We start from the raw sequence: 19,892 nt of genomic DNA, 5'->3' as shown, positions 1-19,892 counted from the left end.
ATATTGGAACACGACTGGCTGGTATGATTAAACTTCTGACACCACTAGCAACACGTAGGGTTGGGGATGTAAGGGCAAACTGAAATTATCACATACCTCGCTTTAATGTTTCATGGGAGTTAAACTCTGTCAAATGCCAAGAAGAGAGTGCAAGTTGGTACCAGTTTACTTGCAATCCTTTTCATTACTCGATGTACGCCCGTTATTCCCTAATCAGACAGGTAACTTTGACTGTCCTCATTTGATAATCCATTGAGTGATCTTGTATAAACCACCCCGCACGATGAGTTTAAAGTACGGTGCACTTCCACCCGGACAGGGAAGGTGTGTAGCAGTATAGTTCAAAGCAATTTGTGTGCCTGGAGGGCACTGTCTGTTTCTAACAACAAGGTGCCATTTTGTAACCGGGAACATGACTTTACAGGACCTGCAATTGTGTCAACACCTTCCTAAATAATGAAAGGGTCGACTGTTGACAAGTCTTGACCTTCGTCAGGCCAAGAAACTATTAGGAACTGATGGAAGAATTTTCTGTGGCTGAGAATCATCTACCTTTCTCTCATGGGCAGAAGTAGTAGAAGTAGAAGAAACCATTGCGAAAGTACCCCCCATGATTACCGGCATCTCCAATGCCATTCTCCTTCTTAGCGGGGGCCCTCTGTGAGGGCACTCCTACCTTAGGTGATTGTCCACACCTTACGTCACACCTCCTGAGAATCAGACGGAGGGACCAATTGGCATGTTCGGAGGGTAGCAGCTTGAGTAATCACCCCTCCTTGGGCCTGGCCTTTACTAGGTGGTGCGTACCCGGGACGGGGAATTGCGCATTACTCCATCATCGACTACGCTTGGGAACACACGAGTTGGGCTTCAGACATGCACAGGGAGGAAAGAAAGGAAAAAGGGAGGAACAAAGAGAAGGAAAGAGTTCTCAAATGCGGCAGCAGTGAAGAAGGCAAAGAGAAGAATCAAGGAAAGAGAAGAACAAAGTAAGGATAGATGCGTTAATTGGAGAGTTAAAGAAAGAGAAAACACTTCATTCGGTCACAAGAATCTGTTTCCAGGGGTAGACATAAAATGAACTCCCAAAGTGAGGGAAAAGGGAAAGGGCTGGGAGGGGGGGGGGGGATGACATGGAGGGAGGAGGGATGTGGAGAGGGAAGGTATGCAGCCCAGAAAAGAAAGATAGCTGCACAAGCTTCGGGTTCCGTGTTTGCCGCGCACGTATCCACTAAAGAGTTGTAGACTCTCTCAGTGGGAAGGGGGTGTGCAGGTGTGTTTAACCCTCTAGCTGCTGTTGACACAGAATTTTTCAAATGACTATTAAAGCAATCTAGCATGGGAAGAGAACTATTCTTCAATGAAGCACCTTCCCTTCTCTGCCACACACTGTTAATCCATAATTTCATACCAGCCTCAACCATCTAAACCTTGTTATATATGTGAGCAACGACACCTAGCAGTGCTTCGGAAGGTTCTGACATTGTTTTGTGCTTGAAAATGATCACTGGGTTAAGTTTAGTACTGTCAGCACAGCATGAAAGGACAACAGTGTAGTGCATTTTTTAATGTCCACTTGTTTTTATAGATACATTTTTAGCACCTTTCAAGGCAAACAGTTCTGTTATTCGGCACATCAAATGTCGGAGGACTTCCATCCATATGCACCATTTGGCTTAGTTCCACACTGGTTTTCTTTCGACGTTTAAAAATAAAGTGATGGAAGACAACATTTTCTCTTATACTCTTGTGGAATTGATATTTTGGTTTGCACGTTAAGTCCATTATGCTTGATAGACCTGTAGCATCCTTAAGGTCTGTTAAGTTCCACTCTAGCACTATCTTACAAGCATGTATTGGAATCATTTTTGCATTAATTCCAATCCCATGTTGATGGTCTCCTTGAATTCATTTTAATGCGTCACCTTCAAGTTTTGGCCATTTTGTATTCAGTCCTCTATTTCCATATTTAGTCTCCCTCTTTTTTATCAGTTCTTTAGTAGCCCACCAACCGCAATCCCCCCCCTCTGTTGGTGGAGGTCTGAAACACCACTCAGCTACTCTGTATCCATGTTCTCCTGCATATGCTATTACTTTCAATTAACAGCCCACATCATATGAATACCTTCTAATTTTTTTCCATTGTGAAACTAGCTACTAACAAAAATATTCTACTGTTACCGATAACACAAATCACTTTCAATTCAAGTTCACTGGCTCTGTTGACTGCAATGATGCATCATAGGCTAGAGAGTGTTCTGGATTTGTGATGGTGGAGTGTGAGGGAGACAGTGTTAGCAAGTTTGTGAATCCCCACAACTCATGTTGGTTGTATCGACGCACTGCTGCTGCCAGTTGAATTCAATATTGGCAGATGGAGACAGATTTCCCACAGCATCAAACATATGGCCATTTTTAAGACTAATGGGAATTTTAAATTAAACACTGGACATTTTTTCATTAAGTTTGAGTATAAGATATTCCTGAATTTTGAAGGCAATTTTTCAATGAAAGAAGTATTTCTTATAGTCTGTAAAATATGGTAATAAACTGGGGGCAATGAGTAAAACAACTGTACCCTTGATGATATAATGAACTACTTCATGCTGCAGTACACAGTATTTTACCAAACAAGTATCTCTAACCTGGTGCACTGGTGGGACAATTGCCTCAATCCTCACGGCAATTTTGCCTGACAGGCATACCAACTCTGGACTGCACAACCTTCAAACAGAAACTTTTTGGTCCCCTGTTGTGGGTACAACTGAGTAATCATGAATAGTCTCGATTATAGGGCATTCAAATAGGTTCGGGTATTCTTAGTTGGAAGTATTAATATGATTCTGGATTCGTGTGTTTGTTATTTTATGTTTAAGGTGCTCCTGGATCATTGTGATGTGATGAAAGACTGCCACTCAATGTAATTCCCTGGAGTCTGTAGCACCATGGGCTGCATTATGGAGTCATCCACAGTTAAGTTCTGTGGTTTGACTTCACAACACTTCAAGAAGTTCTCTGTTTGAATATTATTATACAAAAAGGGGAACCAGAACTGTCAGGTTTTCTATGTCAAAATGTTTGAGTTCATGTTGTAAATTGGATAATAAATGCAAACTTGGTTCTGTGTACGCAACTTTTTACTTCATAGTAGAAGAAGCATATGGGACTAAATATTCAATATTTGATTATAGATTTGGAAACTTATAAACAACAAACAGCTCATAAAAATCTCAGTAAGTGAATTACTTAATTTAAATATCTGCACATTCTGTTGATCATAAATGTGACCTCTTGACATTGAATCAATCAGTTTTACAATTATAGTGCACTCAACACACACAACTAAATTTGAATGCCTTACAATATAAGGATGGCTTGGAAACTGAATTCTCATCATTTATCAATGCTAAAATATGTTACCTGATAGCTTTTAGCCAGTACACTCAACTGAGTGCGCATGTGAGGCAGGTATTTATTTGTAAATTCATTAACTCGTGTAGATTCCCTTTCCTCCATTGATATGTTTGTGCCAGACTTTTCAACTAGCTTCTCATACTCTTTACGAGCTTCCAGCTCCACTGATGCTCTATTGTGTAGCTGTTCTTCTAGGCCTTGGAGCTGTAGCATCAAGTCATACACAGACCGCAGTTGGGCTGCCAAACTCTGGAATCAAATTGCAGCAGTTTTTGTTTAATAATCTGAGGCTGCTTTACTATAATTATCGTAGTGTTCATTAAGAAGTAATAGTTATATTGTTTCTAGTAGTTGAAATACTGCCCACTATAATTTAATTTTGGGGAGTACTTTCTGGTAAAGGTTAGGAAGAGGGGATTTCTGCGATTATTTTCTAAAAATTTGCGAATGGGAATGCATACTGTGTTTCAAGTATTGTTCCTTCTGTGCTATTGTTGTCAGTAAAAAGCAGATGCAATGCGAGTGAGTCACAAGGAAACTATCTATATATACAGGATGAACTTCGAGATGTATAGTACGCAAAGGTGCACACTAAAAAACTGTAATATTTTACTTAAAAAATAACATCTTGAATTTTTTTGAACAGCATTAACTTTTAATTAATACTATTGGACTAAGACATTAGTATATTTTACAGTTTTTCACTATTGTAAAGTTAAACGACCAAATACTGTTCCAAATGTCCAGTAGTAAGATTGTATCTTCGATCATTCAAAACATTTTTATATGCAGAAAAGGACCATTCTACATCAACTGAGGTAACTAGGCAGTATTTCAATTTGGGTGCTGTGCTATGTTGGCACTTATTGTTTATGGTAAAAGTTCACCCATCCCATTAATAAAACTATCAATTCGGCATGTGTTCAAAGCCTGTGTTATTGTTTGAAAACATTTTAAACTTTTCTTTAAGTTTTCTTCGAAATACTTCTGGTAATGAGGAGTTCACTAGAATAATTTTATTCATTAACTGAATAGATTCATTCAACACCAAACCTTGAGTTTCAAGTTGTTTAATATTTCCAGGCATATGGGAAAAATGAGTGCTATCACAGCAATGTCTTCTTCAATACTGGAATCATTAAAAGCTCCCCCGCACTGGAAAACTGCCAAAGCCTCTGCACTATCAAAGTCGTTTACTACCCCTCCACCCCAACAAGGTACCACTAGTTTTGGAGGTAAAGGAACATTTAATAGTTTTTCTTTCTAGGTCTTGATGCGAGCAGGAGCCTTTAGGAGCACTTTCTTTGTGGATGAAATCAGTTTATTTACATTCACAAATGTGGAACGTACTTCTTCAGCAAGGTGATGTACTCCTTGAGCAATGCACATGAATCAAATTGGGATAAAATACTCTGAGGACTTTTCCTGCTTTGATCATATAGGTAGCAGCATCTGAAATAAACACACCCCTTTCATCTGCAGAAGACTCTGGAAATATTTTTCTAATACCCTCATTCACAAATGTGTCAATTGTAGAATGATTTACTTTTTCAAGGTCTTTGCAGGCCACTAGATAGGAAGAAGGCGGCTCTTCTTTTAAAGCACCAACAATTAAATTTGCAATGTAATGGCCACAAGTGTCTGTAGTTTCATCAACTGAAATCCAGATAATGTTGTCCTCGAGTTCATTGTGTATTTCTACCAGAACATTTATGTAGATTGTTCGTATGTAATTTTCACACAATGTTGATTCATCTGGTATATTTTGATTTAAGCAATAATTGCGCAGGAAGCCTTTGAGGATAAGGTTTGTAAGTTTGTGAAGAGGAATATTGCTTGCAATGAATGCTTCGCATAGATCCACGTTAAACCAACTTTTTTGGTTACCTCTGGACAAATTCCTGCTACTAAAACTTGCTGTTGTCAGAAGTTGTTGTTATGGTCCTTTCTTCTGCATTTCTGCGATATGAAGACTTTTCTTGACATGCTGGTCTATTTGAAACTTTTTGTTTGCGCGAAAAATTTTTCTCCCAAACTTGACAATATAAAACAATTCCGTCAAATGTAAATGTTCCAGGATGGTCAGCTATCCATGAAACAATGTTTCATCTTTTCGGGCAGCATGGTGCACAACATGTTAACACGTTTAACTGTGTACAAGTAAATAGAAAGCTAAAATGAAACAATGGACGTGCCACTAAAAGCTCGTGTAGTTTAATTTAATTGTTGCCGACGCATTCGGTATGTCAGTGGAGGACGTTAACCGGGGGCTCAGACACAGGGACATTCACTCCGTCTACCTGTTCCTGTTCCTCTTCTGTAATGACTTTGCTAGGCAGTGGCCTCTCAGTTAGCGACTGCATGCAGTTCTAGGTTGTAGTCAATCTGTGAGACATCAAAACTAGATTGAGCTAGTGACCGCCCGTGTACATTTTTAAAATACAGGGTGTTCCACTCAAACATACCTGATTTCAAGGACCCAGGAGAGAAAAACCACAGCAGATATGACAATGAAAAAAGCACTACATTGTAGAGCATCACAAAGAATTTATATTCTTGCGTCAGAAGTGCCAAGTATGGTCACCAGAGTGCAGTATGATCGTCAGAGTGCAGTACGGTCGCATGAAGTGAAAATGGTGACTCCACAGAAGCATGCGCAAGCGGTAGTGTTGTTTGCAGAAACCAGGGTGTCTACGTGGACAAGGAAAAAAATTCCCGGATTTCCCGGTTCAAAAAACACTTTTTCCATGTTAAGTGACCGTGTACTATTCCTTGGCACTGTAAAACTCATCAATCCTCTGAATGTTTATGGTTTTATATACCGAAGTAGAATTTCCCGCCACTTTAGAAAACAAAACTCAGGGGGAAAAAAACAGGTTTTGAAACATCTTTGATGTGCAGCAATATGTACGCTGCATATTTTCGTATTACGAAGGTGTAAATTCGAATTCCACCAAATACCGCATGTTACTTTCTGAACCATTGAAATCGAGATTGCGATACGCTTTTGTAAGCCACTCATCACTCATGTCACGTGATCTCGCCAGCTGATGACAGCATAGGACACGTGATGTAGTCAGCCACTAGCAAGATCACTCTTAAGTAGCGCGAAAACACAAATAAGAAAAGTTAATGGTTTAAATTAATATACATAGCATTCACATATAATATTGGTCTCCAAGATTCATAAGCTGGAAGAGAAGCTAAGCTTTCACATATAATGCTGATCTTTTCTGCGCGTGATACACTTTAATATAAATCACACAAATGTGCCAGTAAAATTTTTAATAACAACGTAAATGTGTGATCTACCGAGTTCGAAATTCTTCTAAATGGCCGTCCTCAAAGAGTTGATTTTTAAATTAGAGTAAAACGCTTTGTTATTTAAGAAATTCATCGTACATTCTCGCACATGGTTCATCTTGCGTAAAAGGAAATATGCTTTTAATGTATGTAACGATTTTCAAACCACTGTTCGCAATATTTTCCCACTACCTGTTAGAAATACCGTAGTTTTGTTTCAGCAGTTGCAAGAGAGAGCCAGATAAAATTCGTCACCATGCGATGACGCTGGAAGGCCATATTGTTCGTACGTGTAAAACATTAAAAGATCTTAACATTAGGTCATAAAAGAAACAAGACATCAAAGGATACTTCAAGAGCATCGGAATTTTGTGAACCATACTAAAATGTATAATTCAGCTTAAAGTGCACATTCTTATGTCCAGATTCGGATGTAAATTTTCATGGAGTACCAGTATTGTATTATCTCATGTTTGGTTCTTTATTATGGCATAATGTCATACGGGCACTTGTAACAGTGAACAGTTGAAACCAGCCAACAGTGTGAAATTAAACAGTTTGTTTCAAATAAACTGATTGCCTCAGCAGAAAAGATTAATAAAAGCCAAATCTCTCTAGCAAAGCGACAAAAATAACTTCATTGTTCTGCAAGGCGATTAATGCTTGACTGTCAGAAAGGGGGAAATAAAATCTGAAACTAATGACATATTTTAGCCATCCGTAATTATGCGAACGTATTTTAATTCATTTGCTATCTTCCGGTCACAAAAATCCGTTTTATCATTTAACGTGAGAGCAATAAACGAAGAGGAAACAACAAAATCACTGAATGTTAACACAGGTCACGTGGAGATGACCCACCTCCCCACCACAACTCAGACTGCTCTGTGTATCAGGCCCGGATCCACGTTATTTCCGAACCGGTGCAATATTAGGTAGTGGCGCCATGCCACGCTTCTGTAACAAGAAGCGGGAGAAGGCACTACTCATCCACGACTCAACTAAGCATGCACAAGAGCCCGCCCGCAACTGCTCAAACGAATCTAACTTAAACAGTGACGTCACACTCATCGGAGGCAATTTGTTGTTATGAAGCATTGCATAGTCATCGAAAGTCTTTGACACATTTTGCTGTTGGCAGACGCTTGTATGAGCACTGTGTTTTGTTGTTGTATACGGCGCATTTGCTTTGCAACTTACGTTTATTTTACATTTTTTTTTTCTCTCTCTCGTTCATGTTTCGTTGCTGTAGTGTTATTCTGCAGTAGTGGGGTACAGTAATATCCTTTGTTAGAGTATTGGTTCTTACCACTCAAAATCATTAAAATTTAACTGAAAACTAAAACAATGAAATATTCCCAGAATTGTAAACAATTCCCGGGTTTTTCCCGGATGAAAAAATTCCCAGGTTTTTCCCAGATCTCCCGGGTCGTATACACCCTGAGAAACACTACACTGTTTACTGTTCAAAGAAATTATCGTCATGTGTATGAATGTGATTCACATTATGTGAAAACAATTAAGGAGTGATATAGGAAGTTTCTGACAACAGGATGTGATCTGAAACATTCTGACGGTGCACGTTACAGAGTTTCAGAAGAGACAGTGGAGGATATCAGACAAACATTTATCAGATGCTCACATAAGTCAATTAGTCAACCATCTAGGCAACTTGATGTACCTCGATCAACATTGCATTGTGTAGTTCACCAGCGTCTTTGTATGTGTGCTTACAAAGTGCAAATTCTGCAACATCTGACACCGAACGACAAATCGCGCTGACAACAATTTGCTGTGGATATGCTGCAGTGTATTGATATGGATGCCAGTTCCCTGGAAAGATGTTTATTCTCAGATGAGGCAACCTTTCATCTATCAGAAAGGGTTAATAGATATAATGTTTGGATTTGGCGTTCGCAAAATCCGCACGTTGTCATTGAACATGTTAGTGATAGCCCTAAACTAAACGTCTGGTGCAGGCTAATGCACGAAAGGATTGTTGGACCATTCTTCTTTACGGAACAAACCGTGAATGGGTCAGTGTATGTGGACATTTTGGAGGAGTTTGTGTACCCTCAGATACAAGACTTGCAACCCAACATCATTTTTCTACAAGATGGAGCTCCGTCACATTGGTCAATGGCTGTTCGCAAGTTCCTGGATAGGAAATTTCCCAATCGTTGGATCGGACGTGAAGGACCCATTGCCTGGCCACCACATTCACCCGACGTTACATCGATTGATTTCTTCGCGTGGGGATTCGTGAAGGACCACGTGTATGCGACCAAAGAGGACAATAATCCTATGTTGCGACATCATATCACTAATGCTATTGCAACATAACAAAGGAAATGTTACAAAGAACTTGAATATGGACTCTGTATTCTTCATGCTATAAATGGTTCACATGTAAAGGTGTGTTGGTGATGAATAAATAAATTCTTGGAGATGCTGTACAATGTGGTGCATTTTTCATTGTCGTATCTACTGTGTTCCCACATGATCTTTCACACCAACACCAGCTTTCCTGAATTGTGCTGGTAGGAATTTTCCCTGCAATATACCCTACGGTCCTGTAACCCTACTGGCCTCAACTTCATTAGTCACTGTCCTCACCCATCCACCTGCTTCCCTGTTCCCATTCCAGCAACACACGGCTGTCATTCCACCATCACACCCAGTCATTTTACTTCCCTCCTTTTCCAACACTCCCCCCTCCCTCTCCCCTGCCCTCTGTGTAACCTGCAGCACTACACTGTCTGCCACCCCTACCATACTATTCCTCCCCCTCCCCACCCAGCCCCCTCCTTACCCCACCCAGTTGCCACTCCATCATGAACCGGTGCTGCTGCTCACAGTGTGGTTTCTGTTGCCCGTGTGTGTGTGTTTTTTCTATTTTTGACAAAGGCCTCACTGGCCAAAAGCTTTATTTATTTGTGACAGTCTTTTCTGTTGTGCGTATCTATGACTCAGCATCTCTGCCATATGGTGAGTGGCAACTTTCCTTTTTGTAATATTGTTTCATTCCATCCTGAATTTAACTTTTTGATCCCCTTATAATAAACACATATCACTTTATCTTTGCATGTATACATCAATACATTTTAATACCTTTGCTCAGTGGTCTTTATGTAGCTTTTTTGCAAGTATCAACCCAGTTCAGTTCTAGGTTAACACTTCTCAGTTCTGCTTGGAGGCTGGAGGTTGCAAGTGGCCATTTTTGGGAAGATTGTTGCTAGGCACTGTGCATTGGTATGGAAAAGAAACTTGTTATTTATGTGATGTGTTGTGGTATTCTAAACGTAACAACAAATAATGCAGATAATGACTACAAGAAAGCCCTGCAGCTTATCACGCCAAAAAATTAATACACGAACTGGAATACTTGCAGCTCTCCTCTCACGCCAGGAACCACTGAACTGGATATTCAGCAAACAAAAAGGAACTTCTGGGAGAACTATCATGAAGAGACAAACTAAGTAACTTATACATTTTTTAATTCGTGCTATTTTACCAAATCAAGATAATTTGCTTCATCTTAGTCGTCTTATGCAGAAGAAACCAATAGCCATAGGTGTCTGCTGAACGCTTTCAATCATTGGTTTTTATTGAATCTGCCCCCCCCCCCCCTCCTACACACACACAATAATTTTTGAGTATGATGAGTCAATGATATTCAATACTAATGGAAATTTTAATTAAATTTTCTGGAGCACAACTTTTATACAGCCATGTTAGGGACTCTGTCATTGAATATAATCCAATCCCCCACAAGATTCTCAATCAGCATTTTGGGTAGCAGCAGCAGCTACTCTTGCAAATAAAGATAGTAAGTATGCGGAAGAGCTATAAATGAGGTAAGTCACCATTCACCTGCAGATAAATGGGCAGCATTGCACAGAAACATTAAAAGAAGAAACACCCCAAAACTATTTTCTGATCTTTTTATGTCTGGGGTGGCTCATCATACATCTGCAGATGTGCAGTTGTTTTTCTTTTTCTTTTGTCTATGTAAGTTTGAACAGTCCCTCAATGGGTGGTCAAAAGTTTCTAAAAGTTTAATAGTCTTCAGCTATGTCCAAAGTGCCTAAGGTAATTTTTACAGTTATTAAATTCCAGATATAAATATTCGATTGGCTACATGAAATCAATAGTAAAGTAACTGATTGCTGTTCATCTGGCATTTGTGATTGTATTGACTATCTCACCACATGCGCCACCTGAATACTCCTCCTCAATACTATTTCCTCCAAACTTCACAGATAAAATCTTGCTCCGAAGTATGCGCTAGGTTCTCACCAATTACGTGGTCACAATTCGCAGTAATTTTTTGAACTACTTACTTTTTGATCATTTCTTTTCCTTTTATTTACTTTTTTCACGCTCTTTAACTAGTTTCTTGTATCTAGTGGTCACCCTCTTATGGGTTGTTTATGATGTATTTCCACTTGTTTACGATTTGTCTACTACCTTCTCTGACTGAGACAGTGTTGTCAGCTGATGTTCCTGGCATTTGCTCTACATGAGGTAACTATGATACAACATTACTGAAACTTAATGTCACCCACCCTGATTTCTTAAGCTTTATCAGTTTCTTTACCTTCAATCCTTTCCTCTCATATGAAAGGAGGAGCCCCTAGTTCTTAAAGCTAACAGTTTTATATCTTTCTACATGTTTCCATTTGCAGTTTAATTTGAGAGAAAAGGATGAAAATGATTTGAAGGATAACAAGTTGTTGGTATGAAACTTCTAAATTTGGTATGCAGTTTATCATCTCCTGTGTTGAAAATTGTGCCTTTTCTCAATAAATCACCACATCCTGCACATATAGTGAGGCACTTCAATGCATCATTAGTTTATACACTAGCAAATTGTAGAAAAAAACCTTAACGTTTGTTTAGCATTTGGCTGCTTGCTTGCAGTTATTTCACAAGAATAATACTTAAGTAAATAAATTTTCTTCCATAAATGAACTGATGACAAAGATGTTCTTGCTATGACTGCTACCTTCTCCTGAAAGTTAAAGACTGTGGGACAGTCCCTGTTGGATCGTGAAAGCGAATGGGTCAGCTGGTGCTACCCTTTCTCTACCTGTCTTTGGGACACTTTTGGGTAATATCACTCAGTTAATGTGATCTGTGACATGAGAATACTTCCATTTAAGGAAACTGAAGTAAATAACATGAGTCTAATGGGTAACAAATGAATTTTTCAGCAAAAGTACTATTTTGCAAAGTATTTTCTGTTTTTGAAGGCCCAGGGGCACTCCTTCACCTTCTGCTACGAAGGCACAGACTAGTTTTACACAGAACGGAACCAAACTGGAAAGCAGTGCAAGAAAAATTATAAACAATTTAAAAAGGGCAAAATAAGAGCCACCCTGTGTTCCATTCGTGGATTCAGGCATGTCTAGTGATATAAAATGCCTGGAAGTTTGGTGGGACAAATATCCTAAATTCACAAATGCCCAGGTATTTACGCATTTTAAAGGTTGATAAGCAGCACTTGTAAAAAAGTTTTAACCTGACATTTTGTACTGGGAAAGAAGTTTTGCAACACTGCTTCTGTAATGGCTGGGTAATCAAACTGAAAAATCTACTCGAGAGTTAGGAAAGATTTATTAGGGGAAATAAATTGGACTGTAAATATAACAATATTATGAAAGGGTAGTTGCTACTACTATGTAGCGGAGCTGCTGAGTTGCATATAGGCACAACAAAAAGACTGTCAGAAAATGAGCTTCCGGCCAACAAGGCCTTTGGCGGAGGCAGAACACCCCCCCATCAGACGTTAAGTATTGAAAGGGTTCAAGTAGGACTCAATCAAATCCCAGAAATTATAAATAATGGGGTTGAACATCTTGTTTCCAGTAAAAGAAGACTTTTTTCCCTTGTTTGGGCTTGAATGATGAGCTCCTTAAGAAAGATTTTTCACAGTGGCATGAAAATGGAGATTTCATCAACATTCCAGAAGTAATTATTACACTGAAAGTTAAAATAAGAAGGAGTCATCTAGCTCAGGAAGGACTCTCTCTCTCTCTCTCTCTCTCTCTCTCTCTCTCTCTCTCTCTCTCTCTCTCTCTCCCTCCCTCTATATAAACAGAAACAGAAGCAGTATGCCCCTCAGGTTGCATAAGTTTGTTACTGTAAGTTGCCAGGGCATAAAAAGCAACCTTTATCAAAGAATATGGATTTATAAAAGAAAGTTTTATTTTCTCATATTATTTCCTCTGCACAAATTGTACACAAAGAGCTTCATAAATTGAATTATTAAAGTTAATCAGCTACTATAATGTAATATTGTTTCAGATAAAAGTAAATGAGACTTTTACGCGATTCTTCCCACTCTCCCTCAAATGTAGGGGCCTAGGGGCTCGGCTTCTCCTTTCCCTATGGAACCCAAATTACACATAACTCATTTTTGATACGTGTGAACCAAACTAGGGGTAAAAAATCACCTTGGAAAATAAGATGCATCCTAGGGAACAGAATGTGAAATGGATGCTCTGGCAGTATTGCATGTTTTGCTTCTAACAAAATACATCAATTTCTGGTCAATGAATCATAGTTCAAAACAGCTACACTGCTGTGGTGCACTTACTTAGTGATAGTGTTTGTGGATTTCTTTTTGAGATTTCGCTGTGTGAGACCCATATCCACAGCAAAAAGTGGGCATTAAAAGAGTACACTGAGGTTTCAAGTAGTAACAACTAACTGAACTTGCCTGAAATATTTCGATGATAAATAAGATAGATGTATATGCAACCGACAAAATTGTCTTCCATTTCAGCTCATTATCAACTTTTCAAACTGAAAGAGGAGATACAATATATCTTCCGATCAGTTAGGAAGGACTTTTTTTTTCTGATAATTCACCATTCACCAAGTGGGACTGCAGCCAGACATGTAGTTGAATAATGATGACAAAATCAGCGGCTGTATTTGAAAGTAATATTGGTTATTCTTTATAAAGCATGCTACCACATGGTGTCATCATCTAAACAGAATCATATGCAACGGGCAGAAATTAACTGGATTCCGTACCTTCCATATGACATCTGATCGTGCCGGGCCTGTTATTGACATGGAAGGTACGGAATCCAGTTAATTTTGGCCTGTTGCATACAATTCTGTTCATCACACATGAAGATGGATGTGGATGGCAGGTTGCACTTGGGGCCTGAAGGTGACACCATGTGGTGTCAAAACTGGTACCATGTTTTAAAAAGAATAAATAATGTCAGACTAAATAGAGTCACTGGTTCAGTCATAATTATTCAGGAATTATTTTTTTCTGTATTTATATCACGAATCTCAAACTACCCTTTCCTCAAAAAATAGAATGCAAAAACATAGTAGCAAGATCAAGACAGCATAGAAGATGGTGCAATTCCATAAAATTACAGTTTCTGAACCATGTCAAGATTTGCAGCTATGGTGTGCAGGAGTGCACTGTTGAGAATATGAATAACACCACTAGGTAGACGTCCTCTGCACTGCTGGCTTTAGCTTCTTGTCCAATATGCACAGGTCACTATTCACTGTTACGTCAGTGCTATAAAATCGGCCCGTTCATATCCCAGACAAAAATAGAAAGGACTTACAAGTTGACATGAAAACTATTTCTTTGCCAAAGAAGATGGGTGCCAAAATTACGAAGACTGCATTTTGCTTTCTAGTACACTATGACACACTGTGGTTTCACACACTTAATAAAATATGACAAGAACATCTCTTTCATTGTTGCATTGTGCCTAAAGGGATGCAGAAATCTGCACTGTCCTCATATTGTGAATTTGCTGTTATCTTCTAAAACTCCCTTATGAATTAATGACCATTTATTACCAAGTAGAGCATGCCAGGTTAGGGGGGCAGTGGGAGTATGAAATGTGACATGACATTTTTAGGAAAGCATATCCAATTTCAAAGCTTCCATGATGACGAAAGACGTTTGTGATCTACAGCAGTGAGTAAGTGTTGGGACATCCCACTGTAGGAGGTAGTATTATGATATGTGCAGATGGGAGAATATCTTGAACCTATCATGTCTACAAGGCGAGACAGCAAGTGAGCATATCCACCTGCTGTGTGGGATTACATGTTCTTTGGCATCATGCTTTGAAGATGTTTAGAAGACAAGGATAAAAAATGGCTACAATGGACACAATGACAAATGACTGTCGAATATCTTGCTTTTGCACAAGCTACATATGTTTAACACAGCCTGTCCACCTGATTAGTATACAAGATTATGTTATGAAAGACGTAGTAGTTGTAAAAGAAAGTATGAATACAGAAGGTATAAAGTTCAGTTGTTATGTCACTCAAGTAGCTTGGAAGACAATTAACACTCTATCAGTACCCATCCATGCAAAACAAGACAAGTCCTGTCACACTGCTGGAGCACAGTTAGGTGGAAATGAATAGCAGATCCACCTCAGTAAACATAAAAAAGGGGAAGTGAAGGAAAATTTATTAAATAAATCTATTGATATCAAACATACGAGGGTTACAGATCACACACAGGAAATGTAACACTGACACTACACCAAGAAACCATCGAAGCTGCATTGCAAAACCATGCCTGTTGATGTTTGTAACTAAACCATTCAGTTTCATCACAGGTGAATCAGAATATTAATCCAACACAGAGAGAATCTTACACAACTTAGAAGAACATTTTTTAAATTTATTTTTGTAAGTTATTTAAATCAAAAATAAACTTGGTATCACAATAAAAATTACAGTGACCTTAAGCAACGGTTCAGCAGTAGTCTGTTAAAAAAATCTTCGGCTGACTGTCATACACTGTCACTTCAAATAAAAATTATACATCCAGCAAGATTGTGCTGCAGCAGAAATTTTAAAATACCAGTACAGGTTAACTATTCAAAAAGTTCAACTAGTTGGGCAGCCTCATACACACCCAAAGGGGATGGTGAAGGAGTGGCTGTATTCTGCATTCAGAATCCTTGATTCCTCATTCTTCTGTTAAAAATTGAAAATTAACTGCAGAACTGTACATACATAAAAATATGTACTAATGCCTATACTGTGATTTTCAGTATCATTGCGAATATTTTGTAAATTGTCTTTTGATTATATGACTAAGACAATTACCACAAATAAGCTAAAATATTGAAGAATAGTAGACATAAAAAGTTTAGGTTTTTTAGCTTATCAACATAACAGAAAGCAATGTATATCCTTTCAATACGTACATCACAAAACACACACAGAATTCTTTTAGAAGTCCATAAACTTCTTCACAAATTTCACAATACTTTAAGCATGATACCGCAGTTGAGATTTGATGCCCACCAAGTTGCGTGTAAATTTTACAAGTCTTTAACTGCTCTGCTGTTCAGAGTTAAACGTCCACAATCATGCAACTGTTGAAAACTTGTTTTAAGTTCCCAAACTCCTGCAGTAATTTTTGCAAGTACACTGACTTGTCGCCATGAAAATTTTAAACACTTTAATCAAGACTGGCATGCTGCTCATCAGCACATCCAAACTCATCAACGTCTCAAACCGAACTGATCCAGGCCAATGTGGCCGCTGCCTTTATACTGGCTCGGTATGTCATTGCAAAACCCAGAAAATTACACATACAGTAATACTGTTTTAACAAATAAAACACCTAGACACCTTACAAAACCCATGCTTGCACTCTGATACCCTCGATCTGTTAAAGAAGCCGGTTTCATTGCCTTTGTTATCATAAAATCTAAAGTAATGTCTTTCGTTTGATGCATGATCCTTACAATGAATAAAAGTTACATTAAACCTATCACAAACACAAATAATATAGATAAATTAAAGTTAAAATTTTGCGAGTTTTTTTATGGTGACATTTGTTTTTTGATGGGCTTCTCGATTTTTTGTGTTACTTGTATTTTATTTGATTAGCTTAATTTGCCATTGTGTTGCATACAGTAAACATAACAATATTCAGGAAGGAAAGTTGCTACTCACCATATAGCGGAGATGTTGAGTCACGATAGGCACAACAAAAAGACACACACACACACACACACACACACACACACACACACACACACACAAAAATCAACCCGCATACATGTCTGCAGTCTCAGGCAACTGAAACCACACTGTGAGCAGCAGCACCAGAGCATGATGGGAGTGGCAACTGGGGGGGGGGGGGGGTGAGGAGGAGGCTGGAGTGGGGAGGGATAATATGGTGGGGGTGGCAGACAGTGAAGTGCTGCAGTTTAGACGGACAGCAGGAGAGAAGGTGGGGGGGGGGGGGGGGATGAGGAGGAGAGAGAAATAAGAAATTAAAAGATTAAAAGACTGGGTGTGGCAGTGACATGACGACTGTGTAGTGCTGGAATGGGAACAGGGAGGGTGCTGGATGGGTGAGGACAGTGACTAACGAAGGTTGAGGCCAGGAGGGTTACGGGAACATAGGATGTATTGCAGGGAAAGTTCCCGCCTGCGCAATTCAGAAAATCTGGTGTTGTTGGGAAGGATCCATATGGCACAGGCTGTGAAGCAGTCATTGAGATGAGGGGTATCATGTTTGGCAGTGTGTTCAGCAACAGGGTGGTCCACATGTTTCTTGGTCACAGTTTGTCAGTGGCCATTCATGCGGACAGACAGCTTGTTGGTTGTCATGCCTACATAGAATGCAGCACAGTGGTTGCAGCTTAGCTTGTAGATCACATGACTGGTTTCACAGGTAGCCCTGCCTTTGATGTGATAGGTAATGTTACTGACCGGACTGGAGTAGGTGGTGGTAGGAGGATGTATGGGACAGGTCTTCCATCTAGGTCCATTACAGAAGTATGAGCCTTGAGGTAAGGGATTGGGAGAAGGGGTTGTATAAGGATGGACGAGTATATTATGTAGGTTTGGTGGACAGCCAAATACCACTGTAGGAGGGGTGGGAGGGGAGCTGCGTTTGCTCGTGTGTGTGTGTGTGTTGTGTGTGTGTGTGTGTGTGTGTCTACAGTTGACAAAGGCCTTAATGGTCGAAAGCTATAATTGTGTGAATCTTTTTGTTGTGTCTACCGTGACTCAGCATCTCTGCTATATGGTGAGTAGCAACTTTCATTCTCTAATACTGTTACATTCCATCCTGGATTTTCCATTGTTTGGTATATCAAACATAATGAGACTTAATGTCTACAGACAGTTATTGTACTGCACTATGTAATACTGAATTTGTTTTTAACCAAAACACATTTTCTTAACGCTTGGAATCAAAATTCCAGTTTATAATCAAATTGTACTGCTTTAAAAGAGATTCTGATTTTTTTTTTCCCGATAGTGCTGTTTAGTGCTATCTGTTGACATTGTCCTTTAAGTCTGTTCAAAACACTTATAAGTTGTTAATTTTTAAAAGTAATAGGTAAATTCATATCTTTCATCATGAATACCTAAAGTACCATCACACCTACAGAGTACGTGTTTAGACACGCTTCCCTATCACATTTCTGTCTTTTGCGTGGTGCCACTGCCTATCCCATACTTTTATTAGTATACATTTTACTTATCTGGCATCCTTGAAATAATTTGTGGCTTCTTTTTGTGCCATGGCAGCACCCCCACATTATGCATGGGCCAGTAATGGCCACTAATCCAGGGAAAACCACTGGCAAAAACTCTTAGACTACCTACTGCCCTTATGAAAGCAGGATTAGTTCTTTCATATTCTACCAACAGTGAATATGTAGGCTGCTGATCAAATGGATGGCTTCACATGCTACCTCCTCACGAGCTATGTTTGTTTCAGGACTTGTGCCGTTCAGCACCACATCACCTGTTGAACCAGTGCCTGTCTCACTGGAAGTCGGTCATCTCTCAAGGTCAGTGTACTGAGAAGCTGACATTTCTTCTGATGGAGCTTTAAGGTATTTTGTGGAACATAATCTCCCTGTAGATTAAAGCGATGAGATGCCTCACATTTCATCTGTAGTACTGATAAATAGTGTGCTTCCAGGAGTTTAGCTAAGTTGGTATTTCTGTTTTTGCATGATATTCTGTTGGATCACCCACCGGCCTCCTTTAGGTGGTGTAAGTTGTGCTGTTACGTGTACTTGCTGCCTGGTTTACAACCAGATTGCAAACAAACAGTGGCATAAGACCAATAGTAATTCACAGTATGACTAGTCCACGCAGCAAGTACACAAAACATAACTCACAGCACCTGAAGAAAACAATATGGTTGGTTGCCAAAATATTTTGCAAAAATTACAATGCAAACTTAACTGAATACTGAGAAGGACCCATTGATCAACCACACTAAGAAACATGAGAGGTCACGTCTCACTGTTTCTCCTGACAAACGCCAACTTTCTTGGGAAATAAACAATTTCCTGTAATCCCTTTTGCTGCTCTACATCCATGTTTGTCAACAGAGGATATGACAGAGCACCACCCAAAGAAAAAATAACAATCAGTTAACAACAGATAGTTGGTCACAAGATGTAAGTCAAATACACAACTGCTCACATTTCCACAGAATTGAATGTTGTTGCTATTTACAAAGACAGATTTTTGTAATGGAGACAGTTATCACTTACAGCTGCAAAATCAGATCAGTGTAATTCAGAGTTGCTGTACAGGAAAGCCATTGAGGTAAATCAGACAACAAACTTATTTGTTTGGTTTCATGTGTGTATTCTGTACTACATACCTGTCTCTGATCTGGAAATAAAAGATACTAACTTTTTTAACTTAACTAATGGTGAAACTGAAACATAGCAAAATACTTTCCTTTCGAAAAGTTTAAAATTCCTTATTTTGACAACTTGCTTTCTTGACAGCTGAGTCTCCATAACAAGTCCTAATCAAACACACAAAAAGATAAATACATTACGTAACTTTTCTAACGGAGAACTAAAAAAATGATTTATTATGACAAACTCATTTTCCAATATCAAACAATGGAAAATCCAGGATGGAATATAACAATATGAGAGAAGGAAAGTTGCTACTCACCATATAGCGAAGATGCTGAGCCACAATAGGCACAATAAAAAGATTCACATAATCATAGCTTTTGGCCATTAAGGCCTCTGTCAGCAGTACACACACACACACACACACACACACACACACACACACACACACACACAAGCGCAACTTGCACACATGTCTGCAGTCTCAGAGAGCTGAAACTACACTGCGAGCAGCAGCACCAGGGC

General features: G+C 39.1%; 1 protein-coding gene across 4 annotated transcripts in view; it reads right to left on the bottom strand.

Annotated features, from left to right (window-relative positions):
* The window catches only part of LOC126236592 (gamma-tubulin complex component 3-like), a 264,077-nt gene that overhangs the window by 69,501 nt on the left and 174,684 nt on the right, over positions 1-19,892 (bottom strand). For all 4 annotated transcript variants that reach the window (XM_049946016.1, XM_049946014.1, XM_049946015.1 and 1 more), the window contains one exon: positions 3,421-3,663. In XM_049946016.1, coding sequence (XP_049801973.1) covers positions 3,421-3,663 — 243 coding nt within the window. The remainder of the gene's footprint in view (positions 1-3,420; positions 3,664-19,892) is intronic.

The sequence above is a fragment of the Schistocerca nitens genome, chromosome 2, assembly GCF_023898315.1.
Source record: "Schistocerca nitens isolate TAMUIC-IGC-003100 chromosome 2, iqSchNite1.1, whole genome shotgun sequence".
NCBI classification, from domain to species: domain Eukaryota; kingdom Metazoa; phylum Arthropoda; class Insecta; order Orthoptera; family Acrididae; genus Schistocerca; species Schistocerca nitens.
This window is presented reverse-complemented; position numbering and strand designations above follow the sequence as displayed.